This window comes from Bactrocera neohumeralis, chromosome 4 (assembly GCF_024586455.1).
Source record: "Bactrocera neohumeralis isolate Rockhampton chromosome 4, APGP_CSIRO_Bneo_wtdbg2-racon-allhic-juicebox.fasta_v2, whole genome shotgun sequence".
Classification (NCBI taxonomy): domain Eukaryota; kingdom Metazoa; phylum Arthropoda; class Insecta; order Diptera; family Tephritidae; genus Bactrocera; species Bactrocera neohumeralis.
In genome coordinates, this window is record NC_065921.1 from 65,154,889 (window position 1) to 65,180,546 (window position 25,658).

The window sequence follows — 25,658 nt, forward strand, 5'->3', positions numbered from 1 at the left end:
CGCACCACCCAACCGGTGGTTAACAGTACGCTGCGTCAAAATTGTCTCCACACGCACATACATATATATCTACACAAACGACAGCGCCATTCTCTTCAGTAAGATTTCTCTTTCGTTAGCATCGAAGCTTTATTTAACAATTTTTGAGCTTTGTTTGATTTGTATACACCAGCATGAAAACAGTTTCCAAAAAGGTTTTTTCTTTTGATAATTTTGATTTGCGTGAGTGTTGGCGCAGCGTCACGGCCAGAGAAATCTCACAAGAAATTTAGTGCTTGACGGTATTTTAAAACGTGAAGGTGTCCGACAAACGCTCTCAAAGCTGAAAAATCATACCGTTGAATTGAAAATAAAATATAAATGCTAAAAAGCTGCAACCGCAGTAGCTTATGAGTGATACTACGAGTAGTGAGTTGTGTGTGCGTACTAATTTCAGATTGCATTCGATTTGTGAGATTAAAAGCAAAACAAAAAATTCAAAAAAAAAAATCGCCTGAAATTGCAATATTTGTATAAAAGGCAGCCACAACAGTTTGCACGCAGATAATTTCATTTTAATATTCATTGCAAACACACACGCAAACTGCACACAGCTCGCGCGGTTAACGGCAACCACGACAATTGGCAACAACACACTAGTGACAGTTTTCAATAAATATTAGTACTAAGTACTTACGTTTTTTTAATTTATTTTTTTTTTTTTAGTGAAAATTGCGACCATTAAGATAACGAAAGAATCAAAAGGGCATTTGCAACAAGTGAAAAAGTACAAATTAATAAAAATTAATTTTTGCAACAAAATCACAAAGTGATAATATACAAACTAATACAACAGTTTTCAGCTAGCTTATCAAGCAATTTATTTAACGTGTGCATTTCATATAAAAGAAAAAAAGCATCAATAATGAGCATAAGCTTCGCACGCCAACTGTCGGAAATGAGCGCCAGCGAACTAAATGACGCCATTGACGACACCAATTTCCCGCAGGCGCATATCCTGTCACGTGGCCGCAACAACAGCGTCTGCTCGACCAGTTCGGCTTCCGGCATAACACCGCTAATGGATCGTGCACTCTCGCAAACAGATGAAGTGGTCGGCACCACGACCGTGGCCAATGCCGTTGCCACACCCGCCACACCGAATGGTGGCAATGTTGTTGGTGGTGGCGTTGTTGCTGATTTGAGTAATTCTGTAACGAAGGATGCAATGATAACAACGCCACCTGTGTCCTTTACGCGCCCAAAGCTAATGCTTAAGACAAATGGCATTATACCAGAGCACGAGGCGGACGCACCGATGACGCCAAAAACGCCGCGCACATCAACTACACCAGGTGGGTGCGCGTACTCGGGCGAGTTGGTACTTTAATACTTTTTTTGTGTGTTTGAAGAGAAGAAAATTAAAGACTGGATGCTGTGTGAGTCAAATGTACCCGTGTTGTATTTTCTGTTTTGATATTTTTTTGACGGCGTATCCCGTTTATCAGTGTTGCTAGTGTTTAAAAAAATTTAATGTGTGTAATTTGTAAATTAAATTACAATTATTATTTTGCAATTGTGTTTATTAAATGCGGAGGGAATACCTAAATGCAACGCCAAGAACAGATATTTTTATGCTTAAATATTTTCTGAAATTCCAATTAGAATTAAATAATACCACAATACACTGATATAAATTTGTTACATCAAATGGCGCGAAATTTAAGGCAATTTTATTTTATCGCCTTCAAAGTAATCCCCACCAGATCTAATACACTTATGCCAACGATTTGTTCAGTCCTCGAAACACTTTTCATAAGCGCTTTTTGGGATGGCTTTCAGCACCTCCTCCTTTGATTTATATCTTCGATCGACTGAAAATAGGTTCCATTCTGATGATTGTTGACTTGTTTTCATGTCAAACGCATAAACCCATGTCTCATTGGGAGTTATAATTCTCTTTGTCATTGTGGGATCGGAATTCGTACGATCAAGCATGTCCAAAGAGATCTGTTTACGGTACTCTTTTTGAAAAAAAATCTGCTTTATCGGGATGAGTCAAACAAGAACGCGTTTCATACCTAAAATATCCACTAAAACCATTAGAACGGACTCGCGAAAGATGTCGAGCTCTCTTTCCATCTCTCGATCGACTTACCTGTCGATTTCTAGCACCATATCCTTCACTTTTTCAATATTTTCATCAGTTGACGAGTCGAAGGTCGTCCAAAATGAGGCATGTTTTCAACGATCTCTCGACCGTCTTTGAAGGCCTGTACCACTCGTACGCTTGTGTTTTTGATAGAACTGAATTACTGTAAGCCTTTTCGAACATTCGAAACGATTTCGCACACTAAATTCGGTTAGAAATGCAAAATTTGAGACAAACTCTTTATTTGATATTTTTATCCATTGTAAAAATCGCAACGCACTGTTGAGGTGTCCTGACTTAAGCAGCTGCTGTAAACAAACTGGTTGGTGGATCGCGCACATATTTGGCATAATAATTAAGGAGAGTCCTACCACCAACTTAGCAAAATGAATTTTTTTGAAATATCATTTACCCGGGGAATTAAATTACAATTGCCGGGTGCTTTTTTGTCACAATGTATGTATGTATACATTAGAATGATTCAAAAAAAAAATTTTTTTTTTTCGTTTGGTACTCGGATAAATAGGTTCCTAGACACCTCTAAGAAAGCCTCTCCAAACATGAATTTTTGAGTGTAACGGGAAGGTCCTCGTAGATACAGTTTTCTATTTTTTTCTTATTATCAGATAGAAAAATGTATATCTCGCTTCCAACTACTTGAAAAAATATCTTGTTCCTTAGATTTTGTAGGAAATTGAATGCTCTACAAAAAAAGGTCTACTATGATTTTTTCGTAAACCCAAACGTTTAAAAGATATTAACAGTTAAAGTTTGATTATTTTTGGGAAAATTTTTTATTTCTTATGAATTTTATAACTCAATGAAAAAAAATTATTATGAAGGATGAAACTTATAGGCTTTCTTAGAGGTGTCTAGGAACCTATTTTTCATAGTACCAAACGAAAAAAAAATTTTGTTTTTGATCCACCTTAATATGCTTTGATGTTTGACGATGAATATCTCGTAAACGCTTAACTTAATCGAAAAATCATGTGAGACCATTTGTATAGAGCAGTAAATTTCCTACAAAACTGTGAGTTCCATCATTCATAATAATTGTTTTTCATTGAGTTATAAAATTAATAAGAAATAAAGAATTTTTCCAAAAATAGTCAAATTTCCACCGTTAATATCTTTTAAACGGTTGGGTTTACGAAAAAATCATAAGAGACCATATTTTAGAGCATTCAATTTCCTACAAAACCTAAGGAACAAGATATTTTTTCAAGTAGTTGGAAGCGAGATATAAATTTTTCTATCTGATAATAAGAAAAAATAGAAAACCGTTAGGCGGAGGACCTTCCCTTACAATTAAAAACTCATGTTTGGAGAGGCTTTCTTAGAGGTGTCTAGGAACTTATTTTTCCGAGTACCAAACGAAAAAAAAAAATTTTTTTTTTTGAATCACTCTAGTATACATATGTACATACTACATATGTATATGTATATCGTCACCTGAAATGCAAAATAACGTAACAACATTTTCGGAAATTTACGGAGGAAGGAATGAAACACGTAATAAAACGAAACATTAGTGAAACAAAATTTAAATATTGGTTAAAATTGGGTTATATCTGATAGCAGAACCTTAAAATGTTGGACATATGTATGTAATTTGAAGTAGTGGATCGCAATCAGTGAAGCATTCAATTTCGAACCTTTTGATGATACGTTATTTTGCATTTTAGGTGACGATATGTATGTACCTATACATATGTATAATATATATTTAAAAAAACAGTACAAAATAAACTCTTTCTTTTTCTCTTACGAATTTATACTTGCCAAATATGTATGTATCTTCAATGGCCTCTCCATCGATATCTGAGATTAACTTTTCGCTTAACTGTACCGTGTTTCTTATATCCACTGTCATTATAGATCCTTATTATACATCTCTCTAACTTTTACTTGCTGTCAATTCTTTTTTTTTTACTTTTTAATAGCTTATAACTCGAGCTTTGTGGGCAAAATACTCTTATCTTCACTATTTTCTTTAGTTATTTAGATTGCGGCGTTGTTATCAGTAGAGCCATAATTATTTTAATCAATTTAAGTTTGAGATGCATAGTCTACAAAATGACAGAAGCTGTTTTTTATTGTCTTCTATTGTTTTGGTTATCTGTGTACACATATTATAGGTAATTATGGTTGCCACTCTGCACCGGTCTAAGGGGTAAATATTGTATGGTATATAACACGAGAACTGCAAACAATTAAGAGAGATTTCATATTAAAATTAGTAGAAAAGAGGGGAAAATACTAAAAATTATTTTCTTTATTTTTTCTTAAAAAAATAATTTCTTGTATTTTAATAATTTTATAAAAGCTTTAATCATTATATGTTTTTTTTTTTTTAATTTTTTCAATTCTTTAATATTTGCCATATTTTTGATATTACAAATACTATGTCACACGGATATAATGCGAAAAAATTTAGGCGTCATTTTTCTCATTTTCATAATTCGTAACATATTTTAAACGAATTAGATGTAAATTTATGATTTTGTAGAACAATTTGACATTATAGCATACATTTTTGATTACGCAACAATTAAAAAATAATTTTTTTTTCATTTGAATCCCTCTATTTGCAATAGATACACCCTGGTATGTTGATTTATGCATTGGTATTCCATGTTTATTATGTGAATGTGCCATCAATATCGGTACTTTGGCAGGTTGCTGCTTTTGAGGGTGCAATACCCATAATTTATTGAAAATTCGGTAATTTATATTTGCAGTTGTAAATACCCTTAAACGGTAATTCAAGGCTGACATAAAATAGCTATTGGACAGAATTAAACGGCAATCAATAAAAGTATTAAATTGTGCTTTTTGTGGTCTTGATATACCAAAACTGTTTTTAACCAAAAAAAACATATACAATTTTTTAAAATAGATATATATTTTTTGGTATTTATTACAATAGACACGACTCCATATGAAACATTTTTGGTTTTCTGGCAACTATAGATTGCTTAGCAGAGTGTTATGAGAATATTGATGAATTATTTAACAGATAAGTAATGTTTTGAAATCGTTTAAGGCTCTGGATTTAATTAAACTATTTTCGTGCCGTCATAAACATTGCAAAATCAAAATAAAGCAAAATGATTTGCATCTTTTACACATCAATTGTTTAATTTAATGCAAAAATATTAGCGAAGCAAGTATATAATTTTTTTTTGATATTCCTGCGCCTGTTTTCAAGTTCAACACTATTCCATTTTTTTATTTGTTACACGTTTATATACTACTGTTATTTTGTGTAAACATTTTGTTTCGTTTTGCAATTTTTGCATGTGTGATTAATAAATCATTTGGATAAATTTCTTTTTAATAACAATTATGTTTTTACAAAATAATATTTGGAAAAAAAATTAATAACATTTCTTTAAAAATTAATTTTTTTAACATATATTTTTTTTCAACTAATAATTTTTTACAATTCTATCCTTTTTAATATATGTATTTAAAAATAAATTAAATAAAATTTAAATTATAACAACGCAAACGCTAAAACTCACAAAGTTAATAACACAAAATTTGTTTATTTGTTAAATTTTTCGCTGTAACATTGCATTTGGCTTAGCACTTCACACATTTTCATTGTATAATTATTTACTAATTTTGTTTTTCAATTTTCTTATGCTCTTCTTAGGCCATGAACATTGCACATTCCATCACGATCTCGAGCTGGATCACAAACCACCTACACGCGAGGCGTTACTACCCGAATTGTCGCGTTCATATCGTCTATTGCTGAGCGGGCTTGGTGAGAATCCCGAACGACAGGGCTTGCTGAAGACACCCGAACGCGCCGCAAAGGCTATGCTATTCTTTACAAAGGGTTACGATCAAAATTTGGAAGGTGAGTACAAGCAACTTTCTTTTCAAAGCAATTCTAACGTTTATTATTTGCGTATTATACAAGTAACTGTAACAATGTTTATAATCCTACTCTTTGTATACATTTTCAAGTACTTGTATACATAGTCGATGCTTTTATTTGACAAAATAGTTTGGCATGATTTTTGTTTAAGGCAATGGTGCAATCTTTTATGAAAATGTTTAGATCGGATCACTATTGCATATACTTGTAGCTGCAATACAAACTGAAGGATCAGAATCAAGTGCTTCTATGGAAACTTTTCTCATTTGACAAGATATCCTCACGAAATTTATCACGGTTTATTGTCAAAGGCAATTGCACAATCTTTGAATAAATTGTTCACATCGAATCACTATAGTATATAGCTGCCATACAAACTGGACGACCAAAATCTAGCCCTTGTAAAAAAATTTTTTTCTTCCCGAAATTTTCTTCACGAAATTTGGCATGGAATATATTACAAAGTAACTGGCTTTTTTATTTGAAATGTATAAATCCATGCGTTTTGATTATATACATTATATATTTTTAAATTATTAACTGTAAGTTTATCACCACACATTTTCTTGATTAAATAATCAAATTTGTGTATTCCACTTATATATGGTACATACATGCTTATATACATAATTATTTATGCGCTTGCATACATATGCACATATGTATATGCAAACAAAAATTCAAGTTTTAAATAGTGCTGGTCATCGATATTCATTAGTACGATCGCCTTGTTAGATATCCATACATGTCAGATATTCTTTACTCTTTACTGCTCAATAGTTGAATGTTAACTTCAGCAACGTTGACGGAGCCATAGTTGGCGTAGTATTTGTAATTATAACTTAAATACGTGATTTTATAGCTTGGTTTACTTTTTATTAAAAAAAATAACATATCACAGCAGGTTTTTGCTTTAATAACTGTTTAGTCAAATGGCACAGTTTTTTTATTTTTCATTTTTACTCTAAATATAAGCAAAAGCACAAAAAAAGATAGGTACAAATTATACTTAATATAATATTGGGTCTATAACTAAATTCGTGCGCTTCTTTTATTTCCAAATTTGAACGTTTATTTAATAAAAACATGTAAATAGTATTATCCAAAGTATTACCCATCTGAAGCTATAAAATTTTTCACCAGTCACAATACGTTTCCAAAATTGTCTTCCAAAGTCGGTTGTCCTCAATACATATGGCACTCAATTTCCTTGCCTTTGAATGTAACCGCCTGCTTTTAAATGTTTTGAAATGACTGCTTGAGTGAATTCCAAATAGAATCTTTTTAATAATGAAAAAATCTTTTAATAATATCATTATTTAATTAGAGATTTAACCCTTTGAAATTAACGTACAATCGTCCAGTCAAAATCATAAACTTCCTCCAAAATAGCTTGATTTTCGGTTGAGGATTTTTCAAATTAACGTACACGATCTGCAAAAACACTTTTTTCATAAAGTTGGACAAGTTATATACAGTTCAAAGAAGGCCGAAAATAGAGAATAAAAAAGCGTTTTCTAGAATTGTTTTTGAGAAAGCTTTTAAATTAATTGATCCAAAAATTTGTACACATATTATGGTATCTTTTAACGGTATTTTAAGACTTAGTATCAGTAAAATATTTATTTGGAAAGAAACTGCGGCTGATCTCCGAAACTCCCCTCAAAAAAGACGTTTTTCGACGACCACTATAGCTCTGAACTGGACCCTCTAAAATTAAAAAACCAAACAGATTTCGTTTAAGTAAAGATAAATCTAGTAATTAATTGAAGGAAGAAGCGAAATAAAATTATTTGACAAAGTGGCGGTTTATAAAAACAATCGATTTTTTCCAAAATTTCGCACTCAAATTGTTTATAAAACAAAAATATTTATTTATTTAATTTTACTTAAATTACCAAAACAATTATTTAAGAAGCTCGTGTTAAAATTTGAGACTAATCGGTTTAGCCGTTTGCGAGTAATGTTGGTCACCGACTTTGAAAACACAATTTTGAGAAAACCTCTTTAAAGTTTGGAATGCACTTCCAAGCACTCTGAAACACCTCTTCAAATTTGCGTGTAACATCGAAAATATTCACCAGAACGATGTGAAATTTTAAATGATATAAAGGTTAAGATTTCTTTTATAAATTTCTATTAATATGAAATTATGAAATAATTAACAAATTTAAGCAAATGTTAACGCCTCTGCATGATTATGCACAATTGATGCTGCAATTAAGTACAAATGAATTAACTATTATACGATATGATAATTAAGGTATTGCATAACAGTGCTATTAGCGTTAATTACGAATAAGTCGTTATTTACAGTTAGAAACATACATATGTATATAGTATATATGTATATGGTACAAATTTATATACATATGTACATACAAACCTTTAACAAAACCAAACATCTTCAGTGTCCAGTGTCCAACAATTGTTCATCATTCATAAGCGGTCAGCGAACCTGGCGTCATCAACAGCAACAACAAATATGATTACTTATTTCATTAGCCAATTGACGCGCCGTTCTTCACCTTGCAAAAAATTTGATTTTTTGCCACAACATTGACGTCAGTTGTGAAATTATTCTTGTTGCATATGTATGTAAACTAACAGCTTGTGTGAGCTTGGTCCAATGCATGGGGATTTCTTTTAGCAGCCTCAACCTGTTTCATAGCGATGAGTCAATTATTTTAGTAAGAGCTTGGCGGGGAAACACCACAACAAGGTGCGTAAAGAGTAGCGAATCGTGTTCGTGATTTGCAGAATACGCCGAAAGAAAATGAAACTGCATACCAAGAAATGGCAGAAACTTATTTCGCACTAAATTAGCACAAGCATTCGGTTTTTCCAACGCTAGCAAGTTAAACATTAGCATAATATTAAATAAAATGTGTGTGCAGGAGCGAAAATTGCAAAATGTGTGCTTTCCAATATTTTGTGAATGTATTCAACCAACTTTTGCTGCATACGTACAGAGTAAGCTCTGTTGTTAGTTGATTTATGCACTTTAACTGACAGCTTGGCATACACAAGATGGCCACACAATTAACTGCTGTACGCCACATTAACTTTGAATGGTGACATGACTGCGCATAAATAGCTAAAAAGCTTGCATATACCTGTATATACATATGTATGTATGTACATACCAATATGCATTTAAATGTAAGAAGTATGAAGAAAATGCGCAAGCTATTGTCCTTCGTTGAAAAGAAACTAAGCAAAAGTAATATATTACTGCAATGTACATACATATGTGCATGGCAAATATGTAGTGTTAGAAATGGACTGGATTTTAAGTGTGTTCAATTTAGGGCTGTCTTGACATGAACCTAAATTCAGTTTTATCATAAGAAGCTTTCTCATGACGAGCGCTAAAAAGGAAATTGCCTACGTGATTACATACAAAATGCGTACAATCCTGAAGGCATTCTCAACAAGTGGTTACCTCAAAAGCGTACATACACATCAATAATACAATTTCGGAGAGGTTGGTTGTAACTTCTCTCCTACAAACAACTGTTGACTATCATCAAAGGCTACATTTTCAAGCAGCGCAAGCAGAAATCAATGAAAAATTCAGTACTCACTGTTAGCAAGTCAAAGATTGGATTTTGCGCTCCTTTGCCGTCGACTACCATTACATTCTCTCTTTTTTTAACATGCCAATGTGTGCTCTTCGTGGCGTATACGTTTTAACCTAACTGAAAGAGTGTTGCCGCTGTAGTAAATTGTCATTTATGTATATTTAAAGAAAGTGTTTTATATAAATGTAATTTTTTTTTTTATTATAGTGATTAATGTAAACAACTAATTACTATTCTTTTGTATACTTGTATAAGTGTCACTTTAATTACAAAAGCTCAAAAGGTTAGGCAATAATAATAATTAACTGTAATTATGTAATCCCCTTAAGTCGTTAGTTAGATTTCTTTGGAAAGTCAACGATTATTATATGTAATATGTATTAGTGAACGTAAAACGAAATATTTTTTTTTGATATTTATTGCCAAAGATTAATATTTATAACGGCAACCCTGAAAGGAAACGTCAATCAATTTTGTAAGAGTGTTGATAAAATTATTTTGCTGAATATGGTTATGAGTGAACCTTTTCGACAAGGAAATACAATTTAGTTACACATATTTATGTACCATATACGTATGTACATATGTACATATATGTAAGAATGTATATGTATGTATATGTACTTATTCAGATACACACATATTTTGTAATGTAATCATTCCTTTTTGACAGAATTTAACTATATAAATGCGTTTACATAAACATATGTACATATGTATACAAATAAATGAATTTTGTGCTCTTTGATTATTGTGTAAAGTTATGAAAAATTTGGCTAAAAAGCAAACAGCCGCAATTTTTTTCCTAATTCAGTTTTGATTTTGACACATTTATGTGGCGATAAATTCGAATTAACCATTTGTGTTATTTTTTACTTTTCAAAGATAAATTGTTTTTAAACCGATACATTCTTATTCCTACTCTGCTTTCGACATTTTTTATAACATATTTTGAAGGCAAAGCACTTTCATTTTGCATTTGATCTGTAAAACAAAAAATCAAATTGTTGTGACACGTTTAGTTAATTAATGCATAGAAGCGTGTGGTAAAAAAAACCATACCATATGATCAAAAGCTCAGTAGCTTACAAATTCTAAATCAAAATTAATACAAAAACTTGATTTACACAAAAAACATATAAACGCAAATAACTGGTTTCTAAACTTGTTAATTTTTCATAAAATAAAAAAACGTTACATTTCTATGTATGTATATGCATGTTTTTGGCAAAAGTGCATTAGAGTGCAAAAATTGCAGCTGTGCCATTTGAATATAAAAAGCCTGATATTTAAAAAATATTTGTCGTGGCACATTTGATCAGGCGTTAAAAGTTTAATGTGTTGCAAATTAGCCGAAGTGCATTCACAAACACATACATATAGTCTTAGTAGAAAAATACATACATATGTATATGCTCGTTCAGCTTTTAATTGAGCTAAGCTCCGAAGCTGTCCGTTCTACTAAATAAACTATGTTTATTTTTGGTATTTGTCAATAACTGTTATTGTAATTTGACTTTATAACCTGCTTTATCTTAAATTAAGCTAAAATTAGAGGGTTTGTAAATTATTTGATTCAATTAAGTAAATCCTCTTAAAGCAAGAACGTCCTGATGTCAACTACATTCAGTGCACTTTATGAGCATAAAACGCCAACTTGAAATTAAAATTGACATTTTTATAAATAGCAAATCAAAATTAATAATATTAGCTACAAAAATTTTGTTTTTTTCAGGGCGACTTCCAACTGTTTTGTCATATTATTTTTATTTTTGCATTCTGTTACATTTGTTTTTCGATATTTTACCGACCACATAAAAATCGATTTGTGTTTGTTTTGTTTCGAGACAGTGTTCTTTTTAAGTAAATTTATCGCATCCTAAGGTTTAACTTTTTATTTACCAATGTCTATACATATATGTTGTATTAAACATATTATAATTTTATATAAAGTGCAGAAAAAAATTAAAGCACAAATAATAATATTTTGAAGGATTTACAGTATCGGACAAAACATTTGCAACTAGAGCGAAGTTCTAGATTTTTTTGTCTTACAATGCCATTTTTCCTTCGAATTGCTTTTTGTTTCTTGTTTTAAATTTACAGCATTGAAGTTACATATTTTGCAATGTTTATCGCGAGCTTTTTTATTTTATTTATATTTGAAAATAATTTCAAATGTACGCCAATCCGCCGCGACAAAACAATTGCAACTCAGTTTTGTTCGCTTCTTTTCTCCTTTGCTCGTTTCTTTTTCTAACGGTATTGAGTTTGAATTAATTAGAACAGTTACTGAGCATAATTTAATGTGTAATGTGCCAAAAACTGATCAGTTTTTTCAAAGGGCCCTGGAGGCATGGAGAAATATACCCCGGACCATAGTGAATAACCTTATAGCTTCAATGCCGCTGCGAAGCAAAGCAGTTATTGAGAGTAATGAGTTTGATACAAAATATTATTTTCATTATCATATTTCAGTTGCAAATGTTTTGTTCGATACTGTATATGTAGTTGAAATATGTATTGTTTCGAAAAAATCAATTGTCGAGCCGCCTGCGTGCTCTTGTGGCTAATTTGCGCCATAATTTAAGCACGACTCCGTGGCGCAACGGTAGCGCGTCTGACTCCAGATCAGAAGGTTGCGTGTTCAAATCACGTCGGGGTCATTGGAGACCAGTATTGTTTAACTTTTTTATTTATTTACATATATAACGAATAAAAAATCAATTGATGTAATTTTCCTCTATTATTCTGATCTGCAAATTTATTACGCAATTTTAAATATTTTTATCGGACAAAAAATATATTATTTTATCGCTTTTTAATTTTTTTAATTTAAGGAATGCTTACTTTATTCATTGCTTTAATTTACCGCTCCAAATTGAGTGCATTAAAATTAATATTAACATTACCAATGCAATTATGAATTATGCAATAATGAACGTTATTAGAAAGAAATTTTCAATGTGAAATGCTAATTTTGCAGTCTAAAAACAAATTCCATTTCTTTATACCTATGCATATAAAACGTTTTCGTAAGAAATTGTCTCACATACTATATACTGCATTTGTATATTCATATACATACATATGTATGTATCTATGTATGTAATATTTATGTACATACATATGTACATATGTACGTGCTAAGTATTTATCTGAAAGTAAAATTTCCTTCTATGGATAGTGCCATGTAAAGATTTTTCACATACGAACATACTCATGGTAAAACAAGTAAGGAAGGGCTAAGTTCGGGTGTCACCGAACATTTTATACTCTCGCATTTACATATTTTTCAAATACCGTATTTGTGTAAAGTTTTATTCCGCTATCATCATTGGTTTCTAATGTATATATTATATAGAGAAGGCATGAGATGGAATTCAAAATAGCGTTATATTGGAAGAAGGCGTGGTTGTGAACCGATTTCACCCATATTTCGTACATGTCATCAGGGTGTTAAGAAAATATTAAATACCGAATTTCATTGAAATCCGTCGAGTAGTTCCTGAGATATGGTTTTTGGTCCATAAGTGGGCGACGCCACGCCCATTTTCAATTTTTAAAAAAAACTTGAGTGCAGCTTCCTTCTGTCATTTCTTCCGTAAAATTTAGTGTTTCTAACGTTTTTTGTTAGTCGGTTAACGCACTTTTAGTGATTTTCAACATAACCTTTGTATGGGAGGTGGGCGTGGTTATTATCCGATTTCTTCCATTTTTAAACTGTATATTGAAATGCTTGAAGGAATCGACTCCATAGAGTTTGGTTGATATAGCTATAGTAGTTTCTGAGATATGTACAAAAAACTTAGTAGGGGGCGGGGCCACGCTCTCTTTAGCAACTTTGTTGCGAGAGTATAAAAATTGTACGCCGTAAGGTCATAAAAATTTTGGCGCACTTAAAATGCGTGTGCATTTTTTTAATTACAGCTAATACTTTAAAAATGACAAAGAATACTAAATGGTCCTCGTTTAGAACAGTTTTGCTTAACCGCTAATACACAAATATAATAGTTCATCATTCTCTCTTTGCATTGGTTTACTCTTAATTTTAAAGCTTTTCCGAAAGCTTTTTAAGTTCAAGTTCAAGTTTGCTTAGTGTAAGCTCTTAGTTTCTCTTTCAATTATTGTTTTTTGTTTGTATTTACCAAAGGCTTGTGCTTGAGTGCGCCATTTGTGAGTGAGAGATCATATGACTCCGTGGCGCAACGGTAGCGCGTCTGACTCCAGATCAGAAGGTTGCGTGTTCAAATCACGTCGGGGTCACAAGAATGAAATTTTTTTTATTTTTGCTTGGAAAAAATTAAATTTAAATACACTTTGAAATATTAATTAATTCTGAATATTGTATATCTCAACAAAATTACTAATAAAGCTTATATGAAGCAGTGGACTTCAAAGAATAATATATATGTATATATATATTTTAAATACGCCAAACAGCTAATGAACATCTTTTTTATTTGCTCATTTGAAATTCTGCTTGAAATACGCCTGTGAATCTATCTTGAATTAGCTTATAAAAAAAAGTTTGTAGTTGAATAGTGACATTCCAAACAAAAAAGCCTTAAGTCTTTTTAATCAATTTATTAATATTAATCAAATTAAAAACAGTTTTGAGATAGTTATAACAAGATAACATACACATGCGAATATATGTATAAGTTTTTATCTACGTGCAAATGTATGTTTAAAAATGAAAAATTTGAAAATAGAATTTTTTGTTAGCAATAATTTAGTAGTAATTTCAGACTATTGTGAATGGGCTATCGTAATAAGTAAACAAGCGGTAACCAGCGTGGTTGTGTAGCGCTTTTGTGAAGAAATAATATGGGACTCCGTGGCGCAACGGTAGCGCGTCTGACTCCAGATCAGAAGGTTGCGTGTTCAAATCACGTCGGGGTCACACCAACAAATAAGTTTTTTGTGAATGAATAAATAACCATGACCATTTTTAATTTTTTTCTTTTATTTTCTATGAATTAAAAATACTTCAGTAATTTTAAATATGTTTTAAAATGTATGACTTTTTATTTTTAGTTGAAAACAAAAATTTGAAAAATGCTAATTCTTATCAATTCAATTTTATTTTTAGACGTTCTCAATGGCGCTGTCTTCGATGAGGATCACGATGAAATGGTCGTAGTAAAGGATATCGAAATGTTTTCCATGTGTGAGCATCACATGGTGCCGTTCTATGGAAAAGTTTCTATTGGCTATTTGCCTTGCAATAAGATTTTGGGACTCAGCAAGTTGGCAAGGTAGATATATTTCTGTGATTCATAACCTAGAAGTTTTGGTTGGTTGGAATAAAATAGTTTTTTAATACATTTCGAATTTATTACAGAATTGTGGAGATCTTTTCACGTCGTCTACAAGTGCAAGAACGTTTGACAAAGCAAATCGCCGTTGCTGTCACCCAGGCTGTGCAACCAGCTGGTGTTGCTGTCATCATTGAGGGAGTGTAAGTGTACCACCCATATATTAATAAAAAATATAAATGAATAAAAGTAACACGACTTCACATTATTTAGATATTAACGTTATAAATAAATTTATCTCCATTATTTATATTTTTTTATTGCTATTTTAGTCACATGTGTATGGTGATGCGTGGTGTGCAGAAGATCAATAGCAAAACTGTCACCTCGACAATGTTGGGTGTTTTCCGCGATGATCCTAAAACCAGAGAGGAGTTCTTAAATCTTGTGACCAGCAAATAAACGCACCTTTGAAATTGAATGAACTTGCTGAAATTTATTCCAGTGAATGCATATAGAAGGAAATTTTTTAATGAATGCTGCTTATATTTACATATACATATAATATTTTAAAACGTATACACATACCTAGATTTAAGATGCTGTTTGCAAATAAAGATATATGTTTCAATATATATACATAAATACATACGTAAATGGAAAGTATATAGAAAACTTTAACACACTATAAAAAAGCCAGAGAGAGAATTGTATTGTACTTAAGCGAGGAACACCAAAATCATTCAAAACGTGTATGAGTAAATATTTTCTGACAACATAGAAAAATATTAAAAATATAACTTAATATCTTAAAGGAGAATAGGGAATTTTAAAAATAAACTGTGAGAAGTAAAATTACGAAATATTTAATGAGAGTAAATGAAAAGGTAGAAAGAAGCAAATCAAAATTAGCATAATAAAAATAATAGCAAACTGATTTCATTAAAACTAAAACTAAAAAAGCAACGAAACTTAGCCAATATACAAATTATATATGTATGTACATAATTTTGTATTAAAAATTAGAAACTATAAATTTTTGACAATGTGCGCTAAATATAAAATATTTTAAACATTGCGTAGTTTACATTATTTTGATTTAATGGTTTTCCGCACGCAAAAAGCCTTTGAAAAGCTAATTTAAATATACATAAATATTAATAAATATTATTTTGTACAAAACTACACCACGGTTTGGAGAGAAACAGGAGGAACAACTTTAAGAATAATCGACTTGCCATTAATGATTTACACCGATTGTTAAGCAAATAAAAAAGGCTTGTTTAAATAATAACGAAACAACAACAATAAATGCAATCGGATATTTTCCAAAAAAATTTTCCTAAATAAATACAATAATATTATTGTTAATACTAACTATTATACATATGTATGTATACATAGTGAAAACGAAACTGAAGGCATAACGTTCAAAGATTGATCAAAATATCTTTGGCTGCTGCAAATCGTTTAGGGAATTTACACAATCAAACGAGTTTACAAATAAAAATCGGATATTATATTTACAAAACAATATATATAATTATTAAAAACGAAAGAAATGTGTATTTATAATAATAATGCATTACAAATATTTTTAAAGTAAAAATACATAAAACCTTGGCTTTTTGACATGCAATTGTCTAGAAAAAAATGGCGCCAAATAAAAACGTTAACAATTTACGTTAATGCAAACGTACATACATGCATCCATACTTCGAGAAATTCGTATGATATATTTGTTGTTGTTCATTGTTGTCATTATAAGTATAAAAAAATTATATATACATACATACAGATGTTCTATACTATGTTAATTCTCGAGATATTTAAAAGTGAAATATAAATAAATTGTTATAGAAGCAAGTGTAAAGAGTATTTGTTTTATTACTGGGTCTTGATTTAATTAGGGTTTTATTAAAGATTATAGTTTTTTAAACATTTCAAACTATTTGTCGGCATGAAGTAATTGTTTCAATTATTGGAAAATAAATCAATACTGACATATTTGTAGTCTTCACATTGAAGATGGTAAATGTTTAAATTCACCATGTATTTATTTAATTTCCTGCAATATGATTACTATTTATTCTTTCAAAACCCGACTACTTTATCAAAGATGTGAACCGATTGTCCACACACGAATGCACGCCGCAATAGCTTACTTTTACAACGTACTATTGTGAATTTCAGCGTACATTTTCATAAGTCTCTCAACATTTCTACACAAAATTGTTGTCAGCAACTCTAGTTTGTGAAAAAATTTCGGTAGGTTGTGAAAATAAAGTAATTGTGTCGAAAATAATTAAAATACTATATAAAAGACTTCAATAAAACACTGCAATAGACTGTTGTTGGCGTTGATTGTATAGCATAATTGTAGCATAATTGCTATTCATATGTGAAGCACTGTAAGGTGAAGAACACATAAAAGTGCACTGCTCTAGTTGTTTGGAGAATACACGGAACTCAGCGGTGACTTTCAATAAACTGCTAGTGAATTTGTTATGCAAACAAAAATAATTAAACAGTGAAAATAAGTTTTGTAAAGATGTGATTAAGTGCTTGGAGAAATTCATGAAAACTGCTACCATTTGTAGATGCTAAAAAGAGATCCCCGAATATGAACGATCGAAAACGATCAACCTCTGCTATGTCGCTATATTGTATCGTGCTGCATTGATAGCTTGACAAAACGTGGTGTTTTTGTTGCTTTGGCATGCTTTGCTACGTTCGTTTATTGTTGCACCACTGTGAATTTCAGAATTAAATATGTCAGTAGGTGTGTGCAGTGGTGGCAGCCATTGTGAATGCATTAGGTTTTTCGCTGTGGTCACGTACTCTCTTTCATGCTGTGCAATTTTGTTATAATTTAGTCAGTTTTACCTGTGCGAAGAATATTGCGAATTAATATTGTTTACATTAATGCAAATACAATATTAGTGTGATCCTATTTTGTGTGTAAAGAAAATATTGACAAAGGGAAAATCAATTAAATGGAACACCTAACCAGCGACTAACATTGATTGGTAAGTAATTTTGGTAAAATTTTTGTTTTTCAACAATGTCAAATATTTCTCTACTGGCCTTTTTTGACATCTACACCGTTTGTTCGTAAAAACAATTAATTATTGTGAAGAAATAGAAAATGTGCAATCGATTTATTACCAATCAACTGCGTGCCCCACGCACCTAAAGATCTACGAAAGGTGAACTTTTTAGTGATGGAGGGAGAGATTTTTTTTTGTTAAAAAACATTCTCTCATTGAGTTTAGCTGTATGTTTAGATTTTATTCTTGCTGCTTTGTTTACTTAAATTCCGAATAATCCTATTAAATATTTACTCGTTCATTTGTCAGTTGGTGTGTGTGTGTTTGTGAATATGTATCTATGTACACCTGCAGTGTGTGATTATGCGGGCGACATTAACGAGATTGTGTTTTCGTAGCACCAAAGTGTTTTTAAAACCAAGCTGCCAAGCCCCCTTATTAGATTATTTGCAAATATGTGTGTGTGCATTTCTTGTTGAACGCTCTTTTGATACATTTAATTCTAAGATGATTAGGGTACATGGTTTGTACATTGTGTTATTTTTGCTTTGCTGCTAATGTAATGCAAAGCATTTTGTTGAAATACTCTTTAACTTGACACAGTGTTGCCAGTGCCGGTTTTGGTATTATCCACAATGTGCAATGGTATAAAAATGTATTTGATAAAAGTTTATCGAAAGACATCCATTTAATCGTAATAATTGTTAAGTGAAGTAAAATATTTTACTGGCCGTTTTTTCGCTTGCATTAATATTACATAGATTTTCGTTACAAGAGCAATTTTGCCAGCATAAGTTTCAGTGATGCCATATTTTTATATGTTTTAATTGTGCAATTAATTTTCTAATTTGGATTTTTAGAGATTCAGCAAATATTTAATTTTGTTATCTAAATGATTATTTCAAAGTTATTATCACTTTTTTACAAAATATTTTAACCTAATTCCTTCAACGTTGCTAAGCTACTGGTAAAAGGCATTGATGTGTTTATCTCACCGGTATTACCAATATAAGTAATATTCATAAGAAGCAATGACACTCATAATAATTTGCAAAACTCTTTCTTACTTTTACTAAATTGCTTTAAAAATTTTAATAACTATAACCAAATGGGAATGTTTTATTTCTATTTGTGTGTGATATCAGAAAAGTTATATAAGCTTGGAATATATTGTGTTTAAGAACCGCATATTCGTATCTTTGTATAAGAGAATAGTTTTTTCTTTGACATTTCTTTCTTTTATTACAAAACTTACGAATTATTATCACACAGCCTGGCAAAATGTAAACAAACAAGCGAGAGAAAATTCACTGTGTAACAGTTCACAATGGCTTGACTTTTCGATGTTCAAAGTTTGAAGTTCACTGTAGTGATTAAATAACAATTGCATACACTAGGTTTACTACTATAGCAGTACTTTTTAAAAAGTATACTGTTGTGTTAAATCAAATATAAGTATTAGTGTGGTACCGATGGATAGAGGAGGTCCTCAGGATTAAAAACACATATACCGTCCTCAGACGCATAGTTTTCGAGATATTTCACTTCAAAGATCCACAATTTTACATGCAATTCACTCTTACTTTGTTTTGTTGTTGTTATTCTTTACATGTCATGACAAATACCGCCGCAAGAATCGTAATATTGCCATTAGTGTTGTCTCGATTGTAATTTCGCCTGTTTGAATTCGGGAGTTAAATTATTAAAATATTGGACATTTGCAGTTATAAGTAATAACATAAACAATATTTACGAACGCTCTGCAATTCATAATAATAGAATGGCACGCTGTGCAAATTTATAACAGGCACGATTCGGATTACTTTGGCGGAGGGGTAAAAAAACCGAATTTCCGTATAAATGGGGTATGTACGGATAGGGAAGCTTCTCCAGAGGAGGAATGTCCAAAAATAATGTAAAAATTACTAATATTTTTTAAAATATTCACGATTAAAAGTTCAAAAATTTGCACTAATAACACATGGTATTTCTCCATGTTTCACTAAATTTTTTCACATTTTTTACTTCGTATATTTAAATACACACTCTAAGCTTTGAAATAAGCTTACATTTCACTTTTATTTTGCTATATTTTACCTAAATTTATTAATTTAAAAATCACTTAGCACACTCATCGTTGAAAAGGTTAGATTGTTTACAATTATGAGGAAAACGAGCCTTGCCACATCTTAAACAGTAAATATGTAGGATTTTTAACAATTTTTCTTTGTTTGTTTTATCGCGTGATTCTTTTTTCTATATTAACCATAAAAAAATACTTTCAACATATGTATATGTGTAATACGTAATTTACTCCTTTATGCATTGGCGGCCTGCGGCCGCGCTTTAAAAAAATAACCCTGGTCGAGCGAATACCCGGGGTGACTGAAGTACTTTCACGTAGTACTCCTTTCTGCGTTGGCGGCCTTCGGCCGCGCTCTAAAAAAATAACCCTGGTCGAGCGAATACCCGGGGTGACTGAAGTAATATCGCGTAGTACTCCTTTCTGCGCTGGCGGCCTTCGGCCGCGCTCTAAAAAAATAACCCTGGCCGAGCGAATACCCGGGGTGACTGAAGTAATATCGCGTAGTACTCCTTTCTGCATTGGCGGCCTTCGGCCGCGCTCTAAAAAAATAACTCTGGCCGAGCGAATACCCGGGGTGACTGAAGTACTTTCGCGTAGTACTCCTTTCTGCGTTAAAAATAAAAAAATATATATACTTTTTGAAAATGGTGAAAGTGGTTATATTCTTTTTGGTTATTATGCACTCATATTCAAACAAAATATAAGTTTTCGTTATAAAATTTATACATTTTGGTATTATATCTGTCAGCGATTTCAATTTATTTTTATGATACATTGGTTTGTATATTACTGGCCGGTACCCGGGTAAAAATAATAATGATATTTAAAATATGAGTTTTGGTTAAAAATAAAAAATATATATAAAGTGGTGAAAGTGGTTATATTTTACGGTTATCATGCACTCATATTGAAACAAAATTTGAGTTTTCGTACTGTACTGTAACCTTAATTTATTTTTTATATACGATATAAATATATTATATAATATTACTTATACATATGTATACATATATAATATTATTATATATATAATATTATTTAATATTAATGTATATAATATTACTTATTTGCTGAATAAATTTAAAAAAGAAAATATCCATATGCATGAATAGAGGAATTTTTGCGAAAAAGAGGAATTTCAGCGAATTGCCTTGTCATCACATGGCAGCGCTCCATTTCTTCGTAATTTTTGGTAAACAAATGAGGTTCAAACGAGCGTAAAATGTAATTTATAAAATAAAGATTTTTTTAATAAAAAACCTGCTAAAAGTGTAAAATGTGGATTTATTTAAAAGATTATAGTGTAATTTAATTAATATGAAGAGAAAAATGTGAATAAAGTGGGTTTAACGTGGTGAAATAGCTTCTTGAAAAGTTCGAATATTTGCGAATTTTTGAACTTTAAGAATATCGTTTGCGGTACCTATAACCCTGTATATTTTTTAATCAGGAGGACTTCCTCTTTCCAACGGTACCTTCAAATCGCGGCGCCAAAGAAATCGGAATTGTGCCTTATAACACATTCACAATTTTCAAATATTGCCCTCCGCAGTATATCACTGAACTATGGAAAGTAAATATTTATTTTTAAAAGAACTATCAAGAGATGTAATAATAGTGAGAAATGCAAATATGGATCAATAAATATAATAATATTGTTTACTATTTAATATTAGCGCATTATTGACTTTATATTTTAATTTTTAATTTAGTCATTATTGACTTATTCAATTCATTTCCTTACAATGTATTAAAGACCATTAGGTGATTCTCCTGGTGTTGCAAGATTGTACGAAATACAAAAATCATATACCAAAATATGCAAGAGCACGAGAACACCTAATTGCAGAAACAGAAATATCAATGAAAATTAACATTTTGCGGCCCTTTCGTATTTTCTTTTTGCAAGTGTTTTGTTGTTGTGCCAAGCCGTGCATCATACAAGAATCTATTTCCCTCATATGTTGTCGAATGTTTAATTGGGAAGTTTTTCTGTGATAAATATCTTGTTTGGGTCGGCTTTAGTATACGATCCCAGAGTTAAAAGTAGTATGGTTGGATAGGGCTGATGCTCCAGGTTAAGAAAATATATAATTATATCCGCCGCAAACTTATAGTTTTCGAGATTTATGCATTTAAAGTTGAAAATTTCGCAAATTTAATTTGGCAATTTCTCGATTTATAGTAACTTTTTCTTTCATATTATGCACTTTTTATACACTTACACTTCACCTCAATATTTCTACATATTTATTTTTTTATTAATATTTTAGATATTTGCTTAAAATAAGCATTTTATATTTTACATAAATATTATTACACGCACAATAACAATAAGTGTTCCGCGAAATTAGCCAAATTTTCAACTTAAAATGCAAATATCTCGAAAACTAAAATTATATATTTTCTTAATCTGGAGCATCAGCCCTATCCAACCATACTACTTTTAACCCTGAAATCGTGGGATGGTATTCTAAAGTTTCCCCTCTTGTTTCATTATGGGAGTAACTTAATCCAATCAGAATCATTTCCAACAAGAATTCTTTTTGCTCTATATTAGTAATGCTCAAACGACATATCAGTTTATATAAACTTGGCACCATTGTTGATTATTTGTATAACAAACAATGCTATTATAATATATTAAAATATATAATTTAATATTTAATGTTGACTATCATTTTATTGTTTTTTTACGATCTTTAGGTGAAAACAATTAAGACATTATTAGACAAACCAAATAACAAAAGCAACCTACAGCAACAAAAAAACTAACGTTAAAAGTGAAATTAAATCAGCGAATTTTACTTTTTAATCCAAAATTTTTATATTGAAAAAATCGCAATAATGTTATTTTTGAGTACAAATTTTGGAACTAAAAATTTTAAAATTTAATTTTCAATCCCAACATTTTTAAAAAGTAATAAAAAATTATTTGAATTTAAATTTTGGAGTAACAAATACAAATATATTTTTGTAATCAAATGTTGGAATAAAAAAGATTTTTCATATTTTCACTTAAACACTAATTTAAACTTAATTTAAAGAAGACAACGATATGTTGATATTTTAATAAGAATTAGTATTCCTTTGGGACTAAACCTTTAATTTTTAATTTCCAATTTTTTTAAATAAAAATTTATTTTATATTTTATTTTTTTGGATTGGTAAAAACTAAAAATAACGAATTCTCATCTTGCGGCTCATTTTTTTTTACGTTCACACAAAATTACAATTTTATAACAAGTTTATTATTTTTTCGTTCTTCTGTAAAAATATATAAAAATAATCACTTGTTTCACCCTGTGTTCCATTCCAAATAAGTCTTATCAGAATAATATCATGGCTAAACTAGCGATTATTTCATCAGCGTAAGTTTTTCTTTCACTATATAGCAGATATGACGCTTGTGCACAACATAAATAACAACCTTTTTCATTATCCTTGCTTGTCAGGCTTCAATTCTTACTTGTTTTCATTTACATGTTTGTTTGGTAACACTGTACCACACAGTTCAATGTACTATAAATAAATATTTGCCACTACTTTAATGCTGCGCGAGTGCAATGCGAAAGTAAACAGCACTTCTTACATACATAAGTACATATGTATGTATGTCAGACAGGACATGTAGCTTATATTACGATCATAAGCCACACCCGAAAGCACATAACACAAAAACCAATTTAAAAAGAAAATTGATCGTCAAGTAAAAAATGCTACTCGCTGAAAGGAAATGAAACTTTTAAATACTTTTATCATTGTCCTTACCAATTGGTTGTATTGTATTGTTTGCAGGAAATCTTAGTGCCCTCGCTATTTTGGCATGAGTTCTTTTAGTATGTTAATGCCAATGTATTAAACTATCTTTTAGTTTCACAGGAGCATTTATTGTGAATAAGCACATGCATATGTGTTTGTATGTACTCATCCATTTATGTTTGTAGCGCTTCCTCAGCACAGTTACCTATAAGTAGCGTCAAAGCAGTGCGTCTGGTTGGTTTCATTCTTCATAGTGCTATTGCAACACAATATCTACATATTTGAACAAGTTGTTCTTTCAACACTGCAGTAGCTTATTTTTTTTGTCGCGAGCGCTGTTCACTCGCTTCCTTATTCCGCTATTTCTCTTCCCCTGTTTGCTTGCAATATGAGCCGTTGTGTCAATGCGTCGAGTGGTCAGATTGAATTTCATTCTATAGACATACATACATATGTGCATATGCATTAGTATAAATATGTATGCGTATGTGTGTGTCCTTAACATAAAAGCGTTTTTATATACCCTTGCATATGTACATATATGCAAGCAATAATAATAAATTATATATTTTCCATTGTTTGTCCTCTTCAATATGGCAACCTTCGTGTTTTTGTTTCCAGCTCCAATACTCCGTTCCGTTCCCAGACAGCTGAAGTTGTCATTATATTTAATATCCTCGCAGCATTATTGTTCGGTGGCTTGGAAGCGGAAGCCAGCACCTTTTTTTACACGCCTTCATTCAGATATTGTAATATTACACATAATTCACTTCTGTAATAACATTCGGTAGTTGTTGTCCTTTCAAAAGCGCAGCTCGAACGTGTTTTTTTGTTATTCAAATGTTACATGGAAAGCCTCTAAGCGTCGATAAGGCTGTAAACATAAACGTAAGCCATGCAATATACATATGTACTTGCAGCCAGCCGATTTTATTTAAATAATGCAACCTAAAACTTCATTGACCGGTGTGCATAATTAATTCTGTGGCGATAATTCCTATATTTCGTTTGCTATATTCTTATTTCCATAATCTTATTGTTGTATCAAGTACATATTACAATTTTGAATTTAACCAAACGAGTTTGGCTTTGTTGCGAAAACAAGAAATTTAAATTTTAATCAAATTTTACAAATCAATTGTTTGGAACAAAACTTCTACACAAAACAGCCGGTATAGTATTTTACAATATAATAATATTGTTTAATGAGGTCTTGGTATTCCGGCGGTCCGAAACTAAATATTTCTAAATTAGGAGATCTAAAATATCGTCCTAAAATATATTAGTCGCTTTAAATAGATTTCCTTATTATTTATACGTTCATCCATAAAAAATGTTCCTAAAATATGGAAAAAATTACTCATAACCTAATCTTTCAATCAATTTCCGGATAGCGATAAAAACAATAATGGATACATGTACATACATACGATCCATGAGAAAAAATGTGTATAGTTTCACTATTCGCCAGCACTATTAACCCAGTATTGGACAGATGGCTTGGAATCGTACATGTAACTATGAAATTGAGCCATATTTTGATTCGACGATAGACTGATTTTATTTTGCTAAAATAACAATAACAGATATAATTACACTCCATGTCTAGTCGAACTTATCTCGCTTTGAGACAAAATCTTTTATTCTAGACTTAAAACTTCTTAGACTTTCGGTGGAAGTGATTTTTGAATCTAGAAATCACGGTTAACAAAAAGATCAGTAAGTGAACAAAGTTTAAAAAATGGTTCCAATAAAAGGCTCAACATACTAATAATATAATATTATGGGTAATACCATTACCCCCAATGAACCACTAGAATACTAAAAAGCATGTCTCATAAAAATAATCTAATATAATACCACAATGTTTTTTTTAACTGCGAATAACC

At 30.9% G+C, this 25,658-nt stretch overlaps 2 protein-coding genes and 3 non-coding genes across 13 annotated transcripts in view; all 5 read left to right on the plus strand.

Annotated features, from left to right (window-relative positions):
• Positions 1-16,744, plus strand: part of LOC126756252 (GTP cyclohydrolase 1) — a 41,508-nt gene extending 24,764 nt beyond the window's left edge. The window contains exons 1-6 of one of the 5 annotated variants that reach the window (XM_050469192.1): positions 280-419; positions 706-1,334; positions 5,796-6,005; positions 14,706-14,871; positions 14,958-15,074; positions 15,204-16,744. In XM_050469192.1, the coding sequence (XP_050325149.1) occupies positions 905-1,334; positions 5,796-6,005; positions 14,706-14,871; positions 14,958-15,074; positions 15,204-15,333 (1,053 nt within the window). In that variant the 5' untranslated portion in view covers positions 280-419; positions 706-904 and the 3' untranslated portion in view covers positions 15,334-16,744. The other 4 variants (XM_050469193.1, XM_050469195.1, XM_050469191.1 and 1 more) reach the window with 4 other exon arrangements.
• Positions 12,205-12,276, plus strand: Trnaw-cca (transfer RNA tryptophan (anticodon CCA)). The gene has a single exon. It is a non-coding gene; the product is annotated as a tRNA-Trp (tRNA).
• Trnaw-cca (transfer RNA tryptophan (anticodon CCA)) lies at positions 13,805-13,876 on the plus strand. The gene has a single exon. It is a non-coding gene; the product is annotated as a tRNA-Trp (tRNA).
• Trnaw-cca (transfer RNA tryptophan (anticodon CCA)) lies at positions 14,445-14,516 on the plus strand. The gene has a single exon. It is a non-coding gene; the product is annotated as a tRNA-Trp (tRNA).
• A 318-nt stretch (positions 16,745-17,062) lies between the features above and the next one.
• The window catches only part of LOC126756222 (AF4/FMR2 family member lilli-like), a 55,675-nt gene continuing 47,079 nt past the window's right edge, over positions 17,063-25,658 (plus strand). For 3 of the 5 annotated variants that reach the window (XR_007666559.1, XM_050469119.1, XM_050469120.1), the window contains exon 1: positions 17,063-17,900. The gene's annotated coding sequence lies outside the window, so the exon portion shown is untranslated. The remainder of the gene's footprint in view (positions 17,901-25,658) is intronic. The other 2 variants (XM_050469117.1, XM_050469118.1) reach the window with 1 other exon arrangement.